The following is a 22,363-nucleotide window of genomic DNA, read 5'->3' as shown; positions in this document are numbered from 1 at the left end:
GTCGCACTTAGTAAGAACTGATTCCATGGCAACGGGTTTGGTTTTCTTTTATCTTTTTTGGAGAGGCCCGGGCTCACCGAAGAACCCTGCCGGCCTCCTCTCTATGGTCCTGGTGCCGACGGAGAGGCCGCACGGCCTGCCGGGACGGTGAGAGTTTCCGGTCTTAGCTGGCGGGCCTGGTTTGAAGCCGTGTTCCAGGCCGGACTATGTCTCAGGACCGCGCGCTTTCCCTGGAGGAATTAAGTAGCTGGCCGGAGGAGCTATGCCGCCAGGAGCTGCCGTCCGTCCTGCCCCGGCTCCTCATATCCCATCTTGAGGTGTCTGGAGCGGCGTCCCCGGTCCTTCGTCTCCCCTCAGAAGCCCGGGAGGCCGTCCGCGTCCCTGTGGAGGAGCGGGTGGACTAGCGGGGGAAGGGACGGTGAGCGAGAGCCCTAGGTGCTGAGCTCCGGGGCCTGGCCTGACTTCGGCGCTGCGGGAGGCCCGCTGAGGCGTCCTTACGACGGTTTTGCCAAGTGGCCGTGGCGTTTTCGTCCGTTCCTCTGTGTTTATGAGTTCCGTAGACGTCATGTGCAATAAGTGTAAATACTTTTGCTTTGGGGGGCCAGGGGAGGCAAGGATTGAGACCTGAGCTGTAAGACCAACTCTGGCTCTTAATAGCTGGATGAGGCAGAGCAAGAGCGACAACTCACCTTTTAATACTCCCTAACCCCGATTTTTTTTTTTTTTTTAACCCCGGTAGCACCGGTGGTAAGTGCGAATATTTCCTTCGTCGGTCTTGTGAGAATTAAATGAAGGACGTAGTCCTAGCATAGTGCCAAATCTATAAAAGCTGTTCGATGAACACAAATGTTCTCTCTCCCTCTCTCTTGGACCTCTTCTCCGTTATTGTTGGTTAGAAGAAGTTGATTCTTTTGGTTTTTGGCTTTCATCAGCTCTGGCTTTGAGTTGTCCAGGTGCAGACCATTCACTAGTTTCACGCCTTTGTGGTGGTAAATGTGCCTGGAGTCTTTTCCCTTCACACTGAAATGTAACTTTTTTGCGTCTTCCTTGAATTCACTTTCAACATTAAACTTCACTCGAAAGAAAAAATGACCTTCGGGAGAGATTCTCAACGCTGCGCAAATCATTTTTTACAACTGAATTCACCGTAACTGAACTTCTACCATCGTATGGAAGTAACTCTTGCCTTTCTCTTGTCCCTACCTCAGAATCTTTGTGCTTGCTGATCACTCAGCCTTCTAGCTCCTGCTACGTGCAGAATTTCAGTCTGACAATGTTGGTGAGACATGCATACAAATAATATGAAAAGAAGAGAAAAAGTGATAAGTGATTTAAGATACACTGGGTATACGTAGAATACTATAGAAGTGCTGAGGAGGGAGAAATTTCTTTCCTGTATTAGAAACCGGAAATCCATGGGTTATTATAGCACTGTTTCTTATCTGTCAAAAAGATTTCATGGGTATACATGGTTTGAAAAGGCAATTTTATCCCTGAGCAATCTCGAAAATGTCCCTCTTAGTACTTTCATTATATTGCTTACCTAGTAAACATTAGGTTTTTAAAAATGATACTAAGCCAGTATTTTTTTTTAATTGTAAAAATATCCACAACAAAACATCCCTCAATTCAACTGTTTCTACATGTATAATTCAGTGACATTGATAACATTCTTCAAGTTGTACAACTACTCAGGCCATCCCTTCCCAAATTGTTTCAGCACAATTAACATAAACTCAATGCCCCCAAAGCAAAAACTTCCCCTTTGCCCCTCCCTCTCACCTCTGGTAACCACTAGTAATCTTTGATTTCTCTGTATTTGCTTATTTTGTGTAAGTGAGATCCTATAGTATTTGTCCTTTTGCAAACTGGCTTACTTCACTCAGCATAATGTTTTCAAAGTTCATGTCCAGGCATGTGTCCGATCTTCATTTCTCCTTATGGCTGGCTGCTATTCCATGGCATGTATGTACCACATTTTGTTTATCCATTTTTTGATGGACATTTTGGTTTTCACATTTTGACTGTAGTGGAAAGTCCTGCAATGAACATTGACGGTCAGGTTTCTGTTTGCGTTCTTGCCTCCACTTCTGGGTATACACCTAGGATTAGGAGTGCTATGTTTAAGTTTTTGAGGAGCCACCAAGCTGTTTTCTAAAAGTGGCTGTAAGCATTTTACATTCCTCCCGGCAGTGGATGAGGATTCTAGTTTCTCCACAACCTCCTCAATACCTGTTGTTTTCTGTTTATTTGATCCTTAAACTGGGGCTGAAGGTGGTATCTCATTGTGGTTTTGATTTGCATCTCCCTGAAAAAGGAAATCCTGGTGACTTAGTGGTTAAGTCCTAAGGCTGCGAACCAAAAGGTTGGCAGTTTGGATCCACCAGGTGCTCCTTGGAAACTCTATGGGGCAGTTCTACTCTGTCCTACAGAGTCACTATGAATTGGAATCAACTAGAGAGCAGTGGGTTTGGTTTTGGTTGGTGGTGCAGTGGAAAAGTGCCCAGCTGCTAAGCAAAAGGTTGGTGGTTTGAACCCACCAGCTGCTCTGTGAGAGAAAGATGTGGGAGAAAGATGTGGCAGCCTGCTTCTGTAAAGGTTACAGCCTTGCTATGAGCCGGAATCAACTCAATGGCAATGGGTTTCTTTATTCTTATTATTTTTTAATGTCTAAAAATATTGAGTATTTTTCCATGTGTTTGTTCATTTGAATATCCTCTTTGGCGAAATGTCTGTTCAAGTCCTTGCCCGTTTTTTGGTTGGGTTGTGTTCTTGTTGTTGAAGAAGGTTTTTTTATATGTACGTTTTAAATATTAGACCATTATGAGATAAATGGTTCCCCCACGTTTTTCCTGATGTGTAGGTTATCTTTTCACTTTTTTTGATGAAGTCCTTTGATGAACGAAAGTATTTAATTTTTATGAGGTCCCATTTATCTATTTTGTCTTTTGCTGCCTGTATTTTTGTTGTCATGTTAAGCCAGTAATTTGAGTCTGATTTCATTGTTTTATGGATCATTGCTTAAATTCCAAAGAAAGTTTTTTTTTTAATTTACTGTGATTAGCAAATATCTTATTACTACAATGCTAGTGTCTTCCTTAATTATTTTACTCTATGTATCACCATTCTGACAGTTGGATCGAGCATATCCGTAAGTAGAATTGTCTTAATTGTATGATTTACTTTGATGTCACTGAGATCTGAGTCTCACATATTTCAGTCAGGGTGACTTTACATTTCTGTGTTCCTTTCAAATTTAGTTATTCCCTGTTGTAGTGTTGAGGAGCCTTGGAGGCACAGTGAATAAACGCTCGGCTGCTAACCAGAAGGTCAGCAGTTTGAACCCACCAGCCACTTGGCAGCAGAAGGTGTGGCAGTCTCCTTCTGTAAAGATTGCAGGCTTGGAAACCCTATGGGGCGGTTCTCCTCTGTTCTATAGGGTTGCCAGCAATGGGTTTGGTTTTTTGTTTTGTTCTGTTTATATTTAATTTGGTTATGAAATATTTATTTATAATTTTGATCTGTGTTGCATGTTGGGGTATAAATTCTTGTAAGTAACAGGATTATGTTTTATCCTGACTGTAAGTTATACATGTTCATTTAAGAAAATTAGAGACATGCAGAAAAACACAAAAGACAGTAAAAAGTCCACTAATCAGAAATGGTTGTTAACATTTGGATATGGAAAATTCTCATTTCTATATGTACCAGCCAGCCTATCTATCAATCTTCATATATACATGTTTTCATATATTAAAATTGCACTCTATTTTGGAACCCTTTTTGTTTAACCTTAAAGTATTGTGGACATTTTTTCATCTCTTTAAGTAATCTCTAATACCTGTTTTTCTAATGTATCAAGTATCATTTTAATGATAGCAGAATATCCAATTCAGTAACTGTCTGTTTAGCTGGTCCCCAGTTGTTGGACATACAAGTTGTTTCCTTTTTTGGGGGGTGGTATTATTTGAGGTACTTAATAGTTTCTCTATGAAGAATGTGACCTTTGAAACTACAGTTTAGATTGGTCATACTTACTTATTCTTGAATTTGGTAAAGAGCAATGATCTTTGTTGGCTCTGTGACTTAATATTTTTATAAAATATATTAATATTTTGCTTTATAGAACTTCTGAAAATTATTGTGGAAATGTTTCTACCTCACATGAACCACCTGACATTGGAAAAGACTTTGTTTTCTCAAGTGTTACCACAGGTATGTTATTATTGTTTTAATCAATTTACATGTCATTAAAGTTTTAAAAATCTGACTCAGTTTTAGGTTATTTTTAGTTGTGACTGTTTTTCTAATGTATCAAATATATTTTAAATACAAATAAAGTAGTAAAAGAGCTCACATGAAAATAGGCTGGTTTCAGGGTGATCGTTAGGCTGTTTTCACATTGTATCCCCTTTAGTAATTGAATTTAAATTATTTATAGCTAATTTTCAGTAGTCTTGCCTTTTAAAGCTATTAAATGAAAAATTGGAATTGTTGGTGATGTTAGCTAAGTCCATTTTATTTTCTCTTTATTAAACCAGAAAACCAAACCTGTTGACATCGAGTAGATTCTGACTCAGCAACCCTATAGGACAGAGTAGAACTGCCCCATAGAATTTCCAAGAAACCCCTGGTGGATTCGAACTGCGAACCTTTTGGTTAGCAGACATAGCTCTTAACCACTACAGCACCACTGTTTCCGTTCTCATTATAAAGTTTGTTAATAATTGTTAAATTTCATTGTTTGGGAAAATGGAATTAAAATTTATTAAGGAAATACGTTTATTTAAATAAATAAAATTTACGAAATTTTAGAGTAAAAAAGGCTGGAATATTGGTAAAATCAAATAATCAAGAGAAAATACTAAATTCACAGATTATATTCATGTTATTCATATATATAATGTATGAATATATATAATACTTTGACAAGCACAGTCATACTTTTTTTTAATTGAGAGAGCTAAAGGTACTTTGGAGCCCTAGTGGGGCAGTGGTCAGCTGCCAACCACAAGGTGGGCAGTTCAAGCCATGCAGCCACTCCTTGGAAACCCTATGGGGCAGTTCTACTCTGCCTTATAGGGCTGCTATGGGTCAGAATTGATGTGACAGCAGTGGGTATGGGAAAGTTACTTCGATGCCAAAATGAAGCAGATCCATTTGTGATAACTTATCTCTTGTTGGAGTGGATTTCTAAGTTTAGCTTTTAAGCAAGTAATCATCAGAGTTCCTTTTACTCATATTCACTTGATTATTCTGTGTCTGAAAAGTTTCTTAGAATTAGTTTTTTTTTTTTGACCACTGGAAAAAGGTCTAGATAATACATAGGTGAAAACAGAAATACTGAGCATTAACAGACCCTCTTTACTTACTTTCTGTTGTTGACTGTGTTGTTATTCTTACAGTGTTTAGACTACTTAATTTGTTTAGAAAAATCAGAATATTAAGATTTTAGCCTAACTTTTCACAGACAAAAACTTAGTTGTGAGGTCAAATAACCCAAGAAGGGTATTTGGAATTGCTCAAAAAGGGGAACTGGTTAGAATATAAGTCCATAGGTGATTTAGCACAAATTTATTTCCACATGAAGGTTGTCTGGTCAAGAAGATCATCTTTTATTGCGCAAAGAGCAGCATTTCCATTTTTTGCATCTAAAAAAATGAACTTTGATTTTTTTTATTGATGTTATTAAATAGATTCAAATCACAGAAATGTAAAACAAATCAGTTTCTCTCTGAGACTTTATATTTTTGAGAGATTGCCTTGTAGGAATACTTTATTTGGTACCACTGTTAAAACAGATGATATCCTATGGGTGTTACTAATGCAAAATGAAATCATATTATTCTGTGGTTTTTTGTTTCCTTAAAAATATCTTTCTTTTTCGTGATTTCTATTCTATATATAACTTGCTTGGTTTTCACAGACTATGAAATTATTTGATGACATGATGTATGAATTAACCAGTCAAGCAAGAGAACTCTCAAGCCAAAATTTAGAAATCCAGAGCACCTTAAGGAATATTTTACAAGTAAGTCAAACGTATTAAAAAGGCAGAGAGAGAGCTTAAAAGAGTGTGAGAGTTTTTATACTAATAGTAATTAACCATGTAATCTTTATGTAATATGTTCTAATGCTTGAATTAAATTTATAGAATTAAAGATATGACTGTAGATACACAAATTCTGGTTTTTTTATACAGTTTCTTGCTGTGAAGTCTACACAACATCTAAACTTTCAGAAGAAGACAAGTAACTGAGATAGGACGCCTCACCTGTAATTTCATAGCACGTGTGCGAACACCTGCCATGTGCTTTGATGTGTGACTTCGGATTCCAACTTTTTTTTTTTTTCTTACTAACTGGCTAGCTGGTTGTCCCCGCATTTGTAGTTTTGGTAGACTGAAGCTGTATGAAAGAAGACACAGAGTGCCTGTCTTGTTTATTGCTGTATCCCAGCATCCTGTGTAATACCTGACACCTTTCAGATACACAAAAAACATATTCTGAAAGAAACTTCTTTCCTTATTTCCAGACAATGGTGCAGGTCTTAGGAGCCCTTACAGGGTGTGTTCAGCATGTCTGTGCCACGCAGGAGTCCATCGTTCTAGACAATATCCGTAGTCTCCCCTCCTCAGTCCTTCATGTAATCAAAACTACATTTGTACATTGTAAGGTGAGTAATGGGTCAGAGGACACTTTAAATAGCACGGAATCCATGAGTAAAAGGAACCGAGTAAAATAGTGTGGGTACATAACGTTTTACACTTTAGCTTATGTTCTTGCAATATAACTTCCATAGAACAAAGAGCATGTATGCAAATACTTATTTTAGAATAAGTGGTGATAGGGAAGTCGTAACAAGTGGGGCCTTTTTTTGAGGGGAGGGTATTTTGTTTTTGTGACAATCTTATTTTCCCTGTCTAAAGAAAGATGATATGGATTTGTGTTGAGCCACGGGAATCGTGACATAGTTTTATCATGTGGCATTGGTGGATCACATGAGTTCTTTGATGATTTGGTGCCTGTGAAAGGACATTAGCCCTTAGCCCATCTCTGCATTACTGAGGCAGCTGTAAGGCACAAAATCTGGCCTGGGATTTGTGGGGCAAACACAGCTTTGATAGTATTTGTTGGATGAGTGCAAATCATCAGTTAATTAAGGCTTCTCTTTGGTGAGAGCGTGCTAAAATTAGGTCATACAACTGACCTAATGTTATTTAGCTCCCTTTGTAAGATCATGGATGCCAGAAACTATATTTTATACACGCTTGCATCTCTTGAAGTACGCTATACATAATAGATACTCACTAAACGCTTGTTAAATGAATGGATATGTGATCCAATAAAAAACAATATGTAATTTAACATCTTTGATAGTATAAATTTGGCTCTTGAGCTTTTTGTGATTTGCTTTTTCTCTCTTTTATTTGTTTGTGATCAGAATAGTGAATCTGTATATTCTGGGCGTTTACACCTAGTTTCAGACCTTCTCCAGGCTCTTTTCAAGGAGGCCTATTCTCTTCAAAAGCAGCTAATGGAACTACTGGATATGGTTTGCGTGGACCCTTTGGTAGATGAGAGTGATGGTGTTTTGAATATGGTAATAGGTGAGTGACGAAAACAACCTGCTCAGTGTGTGATGTCCATTGTCTGTAAACTTAGAAAACCTTCCTGACAGTTAAATTACTGAAGCCTACACTCTTTCTAATGGTTCATGATGACTTAGTCACTCATTACGAGTACAAAAATAATTTAAATCCTAATCAATAATAGTCTTTTAAATTTTGGAATTTGTTAAATTCAGTTTTGATATCTTAACATAGATTTGCATATGCCATTAATATTCATATAGGTAATATCCCCACAATAACTAACAAAGATATGCAACTTTATATTCTCTGAGTAGTCCATATTTTGAGGCAGTAGCTTTAGCTTTTTTTTTTTAAACTGTAACCCATAGTAAGAAATACATTTTATATTGCTACTTAGAACACTTATAAGTGTATATGTGCGTGGAAACCCTGGTGCCGTAGTGGTTAACAGCTATGGCTACTGACTAAAAGGTGGGCAGTTCACATGCACCAGGCTCTCCTTGGAAACGCTATGGGGCAGTTCTGCTCTGTCCTGTAGGCTTGCGATCAGTTGGAATTGACTTGACAGCAATGGGTTTGGGTTTTTTTTTTCTTTTCTTTTTTTCCTTTAATATATATAGATGTAAAAACCTTGGTGACGTAGCGGTTAAGAGTTCAGCTACTAACCAGAAGGTTGGCGGTTTGAATCCACCACGTACTTCTTGGAAACTCTGTGGGGCAGTTCTTCTCTGTCCTATAGGGCTGCTGTGCATTGGAATCAACTTGACAGCAGTGGGTTTGGTTTGGCTCATACATGTGTGTGTGTTGTGAGTGTGTTTATATACCCATGTAAGCATTTACTTATTATACATGAATTAATACTCTTTTTACATGTGATGCGGTCTTACTCTATTTCATTTTTTATAAAAAATTGCTGGTTGCAATCTACTGCATTGATTTCATCACTCACTAAGGGGTTGTGACCCAGAGTTTGGAAAACTGTACTTCAAGGTATAAGAGGAAAGATTGTATTCATAACTAGGGTTTAAACAGAATTAAGTTGGTTTTGTGCAGTGTATCAGGTACCTTTTTCTCTGTAGCAAACCAGCCCAAAATTTGTTGCCTTAAAATAACTAGTTTAATTTATCCATGATTCTTTGGGTCAGTAGTTTAAACTGGGCCCAGCTGGAACAGCTTCTGTGCTCCTCATGGTTAAGCTGGCTCTCTCGCGTGTTTGTGGTCAGTGATCTCACTCAGGGTCTGGCTGTTGGCTGGTGGTGGCAGAAGTACTGAGCCAGCTGGGCGTAGTGCATTCCTCATTACCTGGTGGTGGTCTGAGGGTCTCCAAGAACAGGTAGAGAGGGCAGACTCCAGTGTGCAGGCACTTTTCAAGCCTCTGCTTGCCTCACGTTTATTATTGTCCCATTGACCAAAGCAGTCATGTGGCTAATCCCAGGGTCAGTGTGGGAGATGACTACCAAGAGTGTGGATCCAGGAAGGGGAGTCAGTGTGGCCATTTTTACAGTCTGCCAGAGGCAAAGGAGAAGCCTGACAGGAACATTGTGCTGATTAGTGTTAATTTCCCCTTGTTAGGTTTTCTTTCCCTAGCAACTTGTAATTTTTGGATTAGACTAGTATCTGTAGAATATTGCAATAATAGTAAGGCACAGTTTTATAATTTACTTAGATCATATGGTAGGTATGAACTTCAAAAATTAAGTTACAGTTTATGAAGACCTGAAGTCAAAAGTGTGACATAAATATTTTCAAATAGTGTTACCTATTTTTAATTTAATTGTATGTCAAATTTGTTCAGTGTTTTTAAATAAAGAAGAAACTCACCCCAAATGTACATATGTCCTAAGAGTTCTGTTATCTTTCTTTGCAGTTATTCATTCATTATTGGACATCTGCTTGGTTATTTCCAGTATAGACAGTGCATTTCATGCCAACACTTGGAAGTTTATAATTAAGTAAGCTTTTTTTTTTAAACTTTTTGTAGCATGTTTTCCATATCCTGTATTTCTACTTATTTATAAGTTTTTTTAGATTTCTTTTGAAACATTTTATGTGGGCATGTGTAATATTTATTGACACTGCTAATTGGACTTCTTTATTCCGCTATAAAATAGAATAAATTCTACCTAGTTAGCTAGTGTTTCTGAAATTGCAGGCCAGACTAGACCATAACTATCTGCTTTGTTTAACTATCAAGTATCTTATTTCCAGGCTTGGATGAATTAGTAGTTAGAATTAGAGCTGAATATAATCCAGTCATTATATGCTTTTGAGGTGTTCAAGTTTAATTCCAGTTACACCCACTCCTCCCTTATAGACATGGTTAGGTTCCCAAATCCAAGTTGTTACGTAAAAATGGAGGATTTTGTTTTGTTTTGTTTTCAGACCATCCATTTGTCCAATTTTTTTAATTTAGAAAATATTGTAGAAATAACAGCAGGAGCACTAGTGATGTGGTGTTTAAGAACTTGGCTGCTAACCCAAATGTCAGCAGTTCAGATTTACCAGGCGCTCCTTGGAAACCCTATGGGGCAGTTCTACTCTGTCCTGTAGGGTGACCATCAGTTGGAACTGACTTGACAGCACCTAACAACACCAACAAGAAGCTTTACTGGCATGCTCGTCACTGTGAGGAGCCCAGTTATGGATTACTCCTCTGCGGAGGAGGAGGTTTGGAGGTGACAAAGCTGGGTAAGGCCAGGCTGTGTGACTAGAGGGCTCATGGCTTAACCACTTCACTTTCTTCCCGTGCTGGGTCAGAGTTTCCCTTGCAGAGTCACCCCCAGGGCTCTACTCCTACCCGTGCAAGCCCTGCGTTCAGGATTTGGGAGCCCACTCTGCCCTCTGGGTGCTGGGTGCCTGGCTCGTATCTCCCCAAGGCAGAGGCTTCAGTGCAGTTCGGCTCACTTTGGGATGTTGTTAAACACGCATGCATTTCTTCCAAACACCCTCTCCGATGCCTCTTTCTTTCCTCCCTTCCCACCCCATAGCAATTTTGAGCTGTAATTTTTAGGGCCTTAGGCAGCATAGGAGCTAGAAACCCAGAACAGACACCCACTGGCTCGATGCTGCCTGGGAGTCTGCCTGGAGGCTGCCCGGAGGCCCTGGCCCTGGAAGAGGCCAGTCCTGCATGGCAGCTGGACATGGCACCCCTACAACAAGAGGGAACAGAGGGTTCAGGGCAGCGTGGTCCAGCTTTCTGGTGGCCGCCAGAGACCCTCCTTGAGGGAGGGCATGCTCTGCTGCCATGCCTGCCACCTTGGGTAGTAGGTTTTTTACTATTGTTGTAAACGTGAAACACTGGATAATGAGATAGTCGATAAGTGAGGAGTAAGTGTATAAAGTAATTTTAATTTCGTGAAACTGGAGCTTGATGAGGCTTACTAAGGAACATGCTCGTAGTTTTTTATCAGATTCTTAGGGGTTGGGGGGAGGTATAATTGAATAAGTAAAAATGACTAAGAATCTTTATACGTATGTATGAAACATTCCAGGTCAGTGTTCCACTTTCAGCTCTTACAGGTAACAATGCAGCGGTTAAAAAACATGAACTCGGAGCCATACTGCATGTGTTTGAATCCATTCTGAAATCACTTACTTGTCCTGTGCCCTTGGGCAAGTTGTTTAACTCTCAGGATCTTCGTTTTCTCATCTACAAATGGGAATAATAGTAATAGCGCGTTCTTGATAGAGTCATTGTGAGAATTGAGGATCAGTGTGAAATGTTTAGAATGATGCCTGGCATATTACATCACCATTATTACCATCTAATGTCTTCCATTTCCTCTCCCTTCCAACTCATTTTCTACTCAGCATTCAGAGTGATCTTTTCAAAACATACATCAGATTGTTACTCTGCTAAAATCTATCCCATTTTCCTGAGCATGGCAACCTAACTCCTGGCCCCTGCCTCCCTCTGCAGCCCATCTCCTGCTGCTGTCTGCCCTACTTCACCAGGCGTCAGCATACCAACCTGCTCTCAGTTCCTTAAAAATACCCAGCTCTCCTGTCCCAGAGCCTTTTCACAGCCTCCCTGAGCTTCGGGTGCTCCTCTCGCCTGCCCTGCACTTGCTGATTCCTGTTCATCTTTCAGCTCTGTCCTTAAATACCACATCTTCATGGTAGCATTCTTTGCCATCCTCACCCTGAGTTAGACCAGGTCTTCCTGTTGCATGTTCCCGTAGCACCCGAGATGGTTCCAGCTTCACATTCATCACAACTGTAATTGATTAATGAATTCTTTTAATTATGTAGTGTTCTCTTTTGTGCTAGACCAGAAGCTCCATGCAGACAGGGCAGTTTGTGTCTGTCTGACTCACCTCTGTCCTCAAGGCCTAACAGACTGCCTAGCACGTAGTAAGAGTTCAGTTCATGTTTTACAAGGCGAAAAAAATTAGCCACTTACTCAAACAGAACTGTTTTCAGAGGTAACGTTAGGCACCTTAATTATACCATGTCTAATTTATTTGATGCATCGTGATTTTTTTCAAATGTACTGTAAAGTATTTCCATTGGCCTAAGTTACTTGGTATGTCGTTTATAGTGACTGTATTCTTTTTTTTTTCACTCATTTAGGCAGAGCCTTAAGCACCAGTCGGTTATAAAAAACCAGTTGAAACACAAAGATATAATTACTAGCTTATGTGAAGACATTCTCGTCTCCTTCCATTCTTGCTTACAGCTAGCTGAGCAGATGACTCAGTCAGACACACAGGTAAAATATGGTCTTAACAGCGTTTAAAATAGGATCTCCTGTTTCCGTTCGCAGCTACTACATCTTGTCTGAACCTGTGGATCAGTTTATTTTAAAAGGTTTTAATCTGTGGAATCATTTACAGCCTGTAGTTAACATTTCACCCAGAGCATTAGACTCTCCTGACTGCTCTCACGGCCTCTGGCGTGCCCTGACACCCCGAGCCTTTGCGTGCTAACTGATTGGCCAGGGCATTCTCCTCAGAGTCCTTTCTTTTCTGCCCCAGAATAAAAACCTAACTCCTTACACCTCTGTTTATTTTTGACCTAGTCAACTTGACCTTTCTGTCTTGTCTTTACCAGTCCACTACAGCCTAGAGTGACCCTGTGTGTAAGTGTGTACATGATGTATACGTGTATCAGTCTTCTAAAATGGGTGTGCTTACCTTCCATTTTCACTTGAAAAATTCAGTGTTAAATTTTCATCTCACTTATGAAACAGATTGTGTTCTAAAAATTTATTTGTAATATGATTATTGGGAATTATAGTTCATTTTCCTAAAACAGTGTTAAATACAAGGCTTTGTTCTCAGACTAACCTTCCAAATTCTGTTTAACTCATAACTCATAATAGCCCCAAATTAATCTGGCTCAACCAAGCCAAAACCGAGCCCAGTGCCGTCGAGTCGATTCTGACTCATGGCAACCCTATAGGACAGGGTGGAACTGCCCCGTAGAGTTTCCAAGGAGTGCCTGGCAGATTTGAACTGCCCACCCTTGGGTCAGCAGCTGTAGCACTTAACCACTGCGCCACCAGGGTTTCCTAATCTTGCTCGGACCTAACAATCGCGTATAATGGTTTTCCTGAGAAAATGAGTTAAGCATCCCTTATGAGAATGACAGTAAGCTATCCCCTCCTGTTGCAAACCTGCACGGGCAGCTCCTTGGCACCCACCCTCTTCCCTGCCAGGCACTTGGGGTGGAAATGTAAGAATTCATGCTGGTAGCAGGCACCTGGGAAGCTGTAGACAGACACTGCGGGAAGGTGGAGCTTTGTTTAAAGTAGTCAGAAGAAAGTGAGGAGTTGCTTTAAAACCAGGTTAACCTTTTCCTTCTTTCTTCTCTTCTTTTTCTCCCAGTCTCCTCCCCTTGAGCCTTGGTGGTGCAGTGGTTAAGAGTTTGGCTGCTAACCAAAAGGTCAGCAGCTCAAATCCACCAGCTGCTCCTTGGAAGCCCTATGGGGCAGTTCTACTCTGTCCTATAGGATCACTATGAGTCAGAATCGACTGGACAGCAATGGGTTTGGTTTTTTGATATCCTCCTCTTAGGTCCATTCTTTGTTTTTCCCTTTTCTTTTTTGTTTCCACTTCCTTTATGTACCCCCTGATTCTCCTCACCTTGCTGAAAGAAGGAGTTATTTGGTTCGGTGTCCTGTTGACAATAGCAGGAAAGTTGTCCCCCTTCCCTTATCCCCAGCATCAACCTCGTCCTTTCCCAGTTTTCTTCTTGCTTATCTTGGCACCAGAGACCCCCAGCTAGTACATGGAGAGTAAGATCAGACAGATTCCTGGACAGGAGTGAGATGGGGGAAGCCCACGCAACAATATAGTCTAGCGTGGCAAGAGATGCCGAGGGTACCTAGCTGAGAAAACTGAAGTGTGTAAGCTCATCTGACGTAAACTGCTTATATATGAAAATAAGGAAGTTCAAAATATGGATTCTTCTAACTCTCCAAGCAAGTTTTCATGTTTTCCCCTACTTGTGCCAATTTGAGACTGAAAAAACTGTGACCAGCACTACTTGCTGTCATCGTCTCAGACGGAGCTTTCAGGTGTGTTGCAGTGTCTCCATCCTTAACTCTGAATTCTGGTCTGCAGCACCCTCTGCTGGTCACTAGTGGGATTTATCTAGAAATCAAGGCTTTTTTTATGTTAAAAATTTTCCAAGTAGTTTTATTGAAGCTTATGGATGTGTCAGTCCCCAGATTTGATAAGGAATTTATTTTCTAATAAGTCTTGAACTTGGTTTCAAAAAAGAACATTATAGTAGCCTTTTTAACATAGTTATTTAGTTACCAACAATTTAGTTTTCTTATAAAAATGAGGAAATTTATTTGTAGGACCTTGAGATATATAATTTAATTTCCACTGTAATTCCTAATTTTGTTTATGTTATATGTATAGAAATTTGTATCGTTTGGAAAGTAAGCATATACTATTACGTATATTGAGGCCATGGGTAGTGCAAGTGGTTAACGTACTCGGCTGTGAACCAAAAGGTTGCTAACTGAAAGGTTAGAGGTTCAAGTCCATCCAGAGGCACCTTGGAAGAAAGTCCTGGTGACCTGCTTCTGAAAAGTCAATCCCTGAAAGCTGCATGGAGCACAGTTCTGCTCTGGCACACGCGGGGTCACCACAAGTCAGGGTGGACTGTACTGGCACACGCGGGGTGACCACGAGTCAGGGCGGACTGTACTGGCACACGCGGGGTCACCACGAGTCGGGACGGACTGTACTGGTACTCGCGGGGTCACCACGAGTCGGGGCGGACTGTACTGGCACACGCGGGGTCACCACGAGTCGGGACGGACTGTACTGGCACACGCGGGGTCACCACGAGTCGGGACGGACTGTACTGGCACACGCGGGGTCACCACGAGTCGGGACGGACTGTACTGGCACTCGCGGGGTCACCACGAGTCGGGGCGGACTGTACTGGCACACGCGGGGTCACCACGAGTCGGGACGGACTGTACTGGCACACGCGGGGTCACCACGAGTCGGGACGGACTGTACTGGCACACGCGGGGTCACCACGAGTCGGGGCGGACTGTACTGGCACTCGCGGGGTCACCACGAGTCGGGACGGACTGTACTGGCACACGCGGGGTCACCACGAGTCGGGGCGGACTGTACTGGTACTCGCGGGGTCACCACGAGTCGGGACGGACTGTACTGGCACACGCGGGGTCACCACGAGTCGGGACGGACTGTACTGGCACACGCGGGGTCACCACGAGTCGGGACGGACTGTACTGGCACACGCGGGGTCACCACGAGTCGGGGCGGACTGTACTGGCACACGCGGGGTCACCACGAGTCGGGACGGACTGTACTGGCACACGCGGGGTCACCACGAGTCGGGGCGGACTGTACTGGCACACGCGGGGTCACCACGAGTCGGGGCGGACTGTACTGGCACACGCGGGGTCACCACGAGTCGGGACGGACTGTACTGGCACACGCGGGGTCACCACGAGTCGGGACGGACTGTACTGGCACACGCGGGGTCACCACGAGTCGGGGCGGACTGTACTGGCACACGCGGGGTCACCACGAGTCGGGACGGACTGTACTGGCACACGCGGGGTCACCACGAGTCGGGGCGGACTGTACTGGCACACGCGGGGTCACCACGAGTCGGGGCGGACTGTACTGGCACACGCGGGGTCACCACGAGTCGGGGCGGACTGTACTGGCACACGCGGGGTCACCACGAGTCGGGGCGGACTGTACTGGCACACGCGGGGTCACCACGAGTCGGGACGGACTGTACTGGCACACGCGGGGTCACCACGAGTCGGGGCGGACTGTACTGGCACACGCGGGGTCACCACGAGTCGGGACGGACTGTACTGGCACACGCGGGGTCACCACGAGTCGGGACGGACTGTACTGGCACACGCGGGGTCACCACGAGTCGGGACGGACTGTACTGGCACACGCGGGGTCACCACGAGTCGGGACGGACTGTACTGGCACACGCGGGGTCACCACGAGTCGGGGCGGACTGTACTGGCACACGCGGGGTCACCACGAGTCGGGGCGGACTGTACTGGCACACGCGGGGTCACCACGAGTCGGGGCGGACTGTACTGGCACACGCGGGGTCACCACGAGTCGGGGCGGACTGTACTGGCACACGCGGGGTCACCACGAGTCGGGACGGACTGTACAGCAACTGGTTGTTATGTCTGTGGCCGACCTTTAGATATATTGCCTGCTACTTTTAGATTTTATAAGTTTTTTCCTTTTTTTATTTAAAGAAACGAAACCAAACCTAACCCATTGCCATCGAGTCCATTCTGACTCACAGCAACTCTACAGAGCAGAGTAGAAGTGCCCCATAGGGTTTCCACCGAGTGCCTGGTAGATTCGAACTGGTGACTTTTTGGTTAGCAGCTGAAATCTTAACCACTATGCCACCAGGGTTTCCATTTAAAGGAGGGAAGAATGGATATTGGCATCTTGAAACATTGAAAAATGCTCAGACCCAGCCCTCTTTTTTGTTTATACTCCCCATGCCCTTCCTTGTTGGCACTGGGATGGAAGCTTTCTATTTTAAAACAGTTGAGTAAATCGAGACAGGACTCTTAATGTATTTGTATTGTTTACCCTGCTTTTTGAAAATGTCAAAATAAAAGCTGTAGATTTAATTAGTAGTGTGTTATTTAGTAATGAAGTAGAACTGAAGCCTTCAATCAAATCTCACACAACATCCTCTTTAATGAAAAAGAAAAAAGTAAACAAACTGATAATAAATTGTGTGATTTCATTCATTTAACGGGTATTTCTAGAAGCCTTATTCTGTGCCACAAAATGTCCTAGGTTCTGAGTTAGTCATATTCTCTGTCCTCAACAGCTTAGTGTCTAGCTGGGGAGACAAATAAACAAGTAATTATAGAATAGTGTAATATTTGGAGAACTAGGGATCGGCTCATGGCAGTACAGGTTATGTACCCAATCTTGAAGTTACCCGCTACCCATTGCCATGAAGTCAGTTCTGACTCATAGCAACCCTATAGGACAGAGCAGAACTGCCCCATAGAGTTTCCAAGGAAAGCCTGGTGGATTCAAACTGCCAACCTTTTGGTTAGCAGCTGTAGCTCTTAACCACTACGCCATCAGAGTTTCTATCTTTGAAGTTAGGGAAAGTTTTTTCTGGTGATTTGACTTCTAATCTGAATAAAATTTCTTAATGAGTATATTATAAGGTCAGTGTGGATTCATCTTTAGTTTTTGTACTTTGAAACTTGTATAGCACTATGTAAAAGAGTTCATGTTCATAATTATCAAAGAAAGGAGACTTCATCTAACCTGTTTCTGTTGCAGAAAATTGACTAATTTCAAATATTTTTAATAAAGATCAAAATGAAAGCTCATATTCAATTAATAGATTATTCGGTTCCCTTTTGATTGGGTTTAATTAAAGTTTTGCTGTATTGTTGGAAAAGAAATTGAACAGTCAACCGATATTAAAGTTATGTTATTTTCGTATGAAATTATTCTCAAAATTAAAGACAATGATGTATATATTTTTACTTAATTTCACAGCACTAATTAAAAGCTCTTTGGATTCCATAAGAACCAATAGTTATTGAACTAAGTTGACTAAGTGTCACACACTGTTTAAACCTCACACTAACCCTGGTATTAGCCTCATTTGAGGACACTGGCCACCGTGACATAGCTGGTTAAATGACCTTCTTAGGATCACGCAGGAGTTGTGGTAAGGGCCAGGATCTACACCTTGGCAGGATGCCTGCATATTCCTCTACACTTCCTGCGTATAGGTAACTTATGTTGGCATTAATCCACTGTTTTATCAATTTACAAACATAATATATTTTCAAAGTCCTCACATATTACACAAATACTGAGTGTGGAAAATGAAAGCCTTCTTTCATCTGCTAGAGGCAACCGCAAGTAAGGATTTGATATACTTTTTTGAGGGAAGAGAGCAAATATTACACGTAACACATTTTAAAATAATGGTAATACTGTATGTATTGTTTTACAGCTTGCCCTTTTACATAACAGTTCATGTTAGGATCTTTTATATCCGTAAAGGTGTATCTACCCAGTTCTCTTTAATAGCTGTGTGGTTTCCAGCTGATGAAATGGACCTTAAATTTATTTAGCCATTCTCCAATTGATGGGCACTTGGTTCATTTCCAGTTTTTCCCACGTAAAAAAAAGTTGCATTACATACCTGGGCTAGTATTTCTTCTATGAGATGTATTTCCAGAGGTCAAATTGCTACTGAGTCAAGGAGCTTGAACACTTTAAGCTTTTAATAAGAACAAAAAGAGTGTATTATATTCTCGTCAGTGGTAAAAGCTTGTTATCCTGCTTCCTTCCTAACCTGGGGATGTTATCAGCCGTTTTAACCTTTGCTAATCAATTTTTTTTTTTTAAATCAAATAGTCCCCTCCCCCCCAAAAGATGTCATTTGGATTTTTCGATGTTAGTTTATTAGCAGTTTGTATTTCCTTTTCTTTGAACTGCCTTTCATGTCCTTTACCTGTTTTCTTTTACGTATATAGTTCTTTTATTGATTTGTAAGCCTTAAAAAAAAGAGGGTCTTTTGACTGTCTTAAAAAATTATTGTTAACTTCATCCCTCATAGCAAAGAACAATAAGGTATTTAAATTTCTTTCTCTTTCAAATCATAGAAGTACTACCTCTTTGCTGTTAAAATTTCATTATATAAAATTTCGTTACATAAAGTTTTGAAAAAACTAGTTACTGTCAAGGTGATTCAGACTCATGGCAGCCCCATGTGTATTCCAATTTTTTTTTAGTCTTTTAAAAATGTGTATATACCCTTGTGCTTTAGATGGAAGGCTTACAGAGCAGAGTCGTTTCCTGTTCAATAGCTTGGACACAATGTTCCAGGACATGGGTCACAGTCCCCACCATGTGTCAGCAGCACTCTCCCCATTTCTGCCCTGGCTTCCCCGTTACCTTTCATTTGGCTTTCCTACCCCTTCTTTCCTTCACTTTTGGGCAGACTTTGCCCTATTGGTCTTATATAATTAACTGTTCTAAGGAGCTTATTCCTCTCAGGTGTTATTGTTTATTTTGTAGGTCAGTCTGTTGTTTGGCTGAAAGGTGGTCTCTTGGGAATGGCTTCAGTTTTGTGTTAGAAAAGTGTCTTAGGACCATAGTCTTAGGGGTTCCTCCAGCCTGTATCAGACCAGCAAGTCTGGTTTTTTTTTTATGGATTTGATTTTTGTTCTACATTTCTCTCCTGCTCTGCCCAGGGCTCTCTGTTGTGATCCAGGTCAGAGCAGTCAGTAGTGGTAGCTGGGCACCATCTAGTTCTTCTGGTCTCTGGGTCATGTAGGCTGTGGTTCATGTGGTCCATTAGTCGTTTAGACTAATTGCTCCCTTTAGTCTTTGTTTTCTTCACTCCCCTTTGCTCCAGGTGGTAAGAGACCCATAGTTGTATGGATGGCCGCTCACAAGCTTTTACAACCACAGACCCTACTCACTAAAGTAGAATACAGAACATTATCTTTATGAACTGTATTACACCAATTGAGTTAGATGTCCCCTGAGTTCATAGGATTTTCAATGGCTTATTTTTTCAGAAGTAGGTCACCAGGTCTTTCTTTGAGGCATCTCTAGGTGGACTCAAACCACCAACCTTTGGATTAGCAGCTGAGCATGTTAACTGTTTGCACCCCCAGGGACCTTATATAAGGTTTAATTTTCATGAAATACCTCTGCAGTCTTTTGGTATTTTTTTATTTGTATTGCTTCCAGGAACAATGCAGGGAGCCAGATTTTCTTGGAAAATTTTAAGCTCTGTGTTATTAAGAGGTCTTTTTAAAAATTAACTTCTTGTTTACAAGTTTAGCTAATTTCATACTCTTTCCTTATTATAGTTTCTTATTTCCTTTTTTGGAATAGGATAATGCTGACTACAGATTATTTCATAAAACACTCAAATTGTGTCGTTTCTTTGCCAACTCCCTTTTGCACTACACTAAGGTAAGGACTGTATTTTATATTGCATGAGTATAACCTCCATGAATTATAAGTTACCATGTTTTCATTCATTCTTTCCAAAACAGTCTTTTGAAGTTATTTTGTCGAATATATTTTGTGGGTTTTTAAAAAATGGCTTAATGTTCATTGTTAAATATTGAGCATCTGTTTGTCATTTAAGATGCTACCTATACTTTAGCCTCAGCCTTGCTGGGTTTCAGCTCTGTGACGAGCTCAGGTTACTTGATATCTAAGCCTCAGCTTTCTAATTTGTGGATTGAGGATAATAATTCATTATAAGATTTTTGAGAGGACTAAAATTAAATAAAGTAACACATATAAAGCCACTTGGTACATGTCTGGTATGTAATAGATTCTCAGTAAATATTATCTGTTAGTTATAGTTTTGGTAGCTATAACATTAAAGAATTTTAAGTATTTAGCCTTATCCTTTTTTAGTCTCATGTAAAAAAATTTATTTTAATGTGACACATACAGGGTTCTATTTTATTGTGCATGCCTTTGTCAGAGGATATGTATCGTATACAAAGAATGAATAGAGTTGTTTTATTTTAGGAATTTCTTACTTTCCTCTCTGACTCTTGCTCTACATTGCACCAGCTTTATCTTCAGATACACAGGTAAGAATGGCCATATGATTATTAAAATGCAACAATGCCATTTTTACCATGCAAAGATTAAGTGTATATCATTTTAAAATAAAGCATCAGTAATTTTTCTTAATGTTTTAGTAAATTCTTATCTGCTTGCTTAAAATAATTGAAGATGGAGACTTTTGCTGGACTTGTAACCTACTAGACTGTGAGAGAATAAATTTCTCTTTGTTAAAGCCACCCACTTTGGTTTTTCTGGTATAGCAGTACTAGATGACTAAGATAGGGTTCTACCAAAAAAAAGGATACTTTTCATGCCCTGGAAAAAAAACAATTTTGAGGTCAGGGCTGCTATAAAATTTTTAACAAAATTTTATTTTGTTTTATTTATTGTTTGTAGTCTTAACTAGTCCCTTAGTCACAAGCAATAAATCATAGGCCAACAAAAAAAAAGAAGACTTTACACGCATACACACACAGAGAGATATACATAAAAGTAGAAATTTGCAGGTGAGTTTCTCTTGAGTTTTATTTATTGTTTGTAGTCTTAACTGGAGGCCCGGTGACCAGATAAAGCTGGTGCAATTTGAATCCACCAGCCTGCTCCTTGGAAACCCTGTAGGGCAGTTTTGCTCTGTCCTATAGGGTTGCTATGAATTGGAATCAACTTGATGGCAATGAATTTACACACACACACCCACACACCCCCCCACACACACACCCTGATGGTGCAATGGTTAAGAGCTCGGCTGCTAAGCAAAAGGTCAGCAGTTCGAGTCCACCACCCATTCCTTGGAAACCCTATGGGGCAGTTCTACTCTGTCCTGTAGGGTCACTATGAGTCAAAATCGACTCAACGGCAGGTTTTTTGATTTATACACACATACATGCACATACACAAAGGTAAGTCAAAAAGTATTGCTACAAAATTTTAGAAACCCTTATTAAACAAAAATCTCAAAATGTTAAGCTATTGTTTCTCGACATATCCTCCATCTAGGCCTATACACTTCTGAAGGTGGTGTTTCCATCTCTCTAACCCTTCCTGGAAGAATTCTGTGCTCTTTGATTTACACCACGTCAGAACGGCAGTTTTGGCATCCTCGAGGGATTCAAATCGTGTTCCTTTTAAATGTTCTTTGAGTTTTGGGAACAAAAAGAAGTCTGAAGGGGCAAGATCAGGGCTGTAGGGTATATAAGGTAAAGCTTCCCAACGAAATTCTCAAAGAATGAGCAGGTGCATTGTCGTGATGGAAAAAAATTCCTCGGCACAGCTTTCCTGGCCTTTTTCTCACCAGTGCAGTTTTCGGTTTTCTTAAAACTTCTTTATAAGCCCCTTTGATCATCCTGTGTCCTTCGAGAAAATCTATCAAGATTACCCTTTTGTAATCCCAAAAAACAGTCAGCATAACCTTCTGAGCGGTCTTCTCTCTTGGCTCATCTTCGAGGTCATCTGAAAACTGTTGCTCTGTGTGGGGCAGCATTCCCATAAACTTGTTGCAAAGCTTCAGTGATTTGGGAAGATGTGCACTTGAGTTTTGTTAAAAATTTTATAGCAGCCCTGACCTCAAAATCGTTTTTTTTCCAGGGCATGAAAAGTATCCTTTTTTTTGGTAGAACCCTATCTTAGTCATCTAGTACTGCTATACCAGAAATACCAAAGTGGGTGGCTTTAACAAAGAGAAATATAT

At 41.0% G+C, this 22,363-nt stretch overlaps 1 protein-coding gene across 4 annotated transcripts in view; it reads left to right on the top strand.

Annotated features, from left to right (window-relative positions):
- The first annotated feature begins 85 nt into the window (after positions 1 to 85).
- FIRRM (FIGNL1 interacting regulator of recombination and mitosis) overlaps positions 86 to 22,363 on the top strand; it is a 58,786-nt gene continuing 36,508 nt past the window's right edge. For 2 of the 4 annotated variants that reach the window (XM_049881264.1, XM_049881263.1), the window contains exons 1-10: positions 86 to 302; positions 3,112 to 3,151; positions 4,127 to 4,215; positions 5,927 to 6,031; positions 6,535 to 6,675; positions 7,444 to 7,609; positions 9,462 to 9,546; positions 12,167 to 12,305; positions 19,981 to 20,061; positions 20,635 to 20,699. In XM_049881264.1, coding sequence (XP_049737221.1) covers positions 207 to 302; positions 3,112 to 3,151; positions 4,127 to 4,215; positions 5,927 to 6,031; positions 6,535 to 6,675; positions 7,444 to 7,609; positions 9,462 to 9,546; positions 12,167 to 12,305; positions 19,981 to 20,061; positions 20,635 to 20,699 — 1,007 coding nt within the window. In that variant the 5' untranslated portion in view covers positions 86 to 206. Of the gene's footprint in view, positions 303 to 3,111; positions 3,152 to 3,172; positions 3,369 to 4,126; positions 4,216 to 5,926; positions 6,032 to 6,534; positions 6,676 to 7,443; positions 7,610 to 9,461; positions 9,547 to 12,166; positions 12,306 to 19,980; positions 20,062 to 20,634; positions 20,700 to 22,363 lie in introns of those variants that run through there. The other 2 variants (XM_049881265.1, XM_049881266.1) reach the window with 2 other exon arrangements.

This window comes from Elephas maximus, chromosome 3, assembly GCF_024166365.1.
Source record: "Elephas maximus indicus isolate mEleMax1 chromosome 3, mEleMax1 primary haplotype, whole genome shotgun sequence".
Taxonomy (NCBI): domain Eukaryota; kingdom Metazoa; phylum Chordata; class Mammalia; order Proboscidea; family Elephantidae; genus Elephas; species Elephas maximus.
Note: the sequence above shows the minus strand (reverse complement) of the source record. Positions and strands in the feature narration are given on the sequence as shown.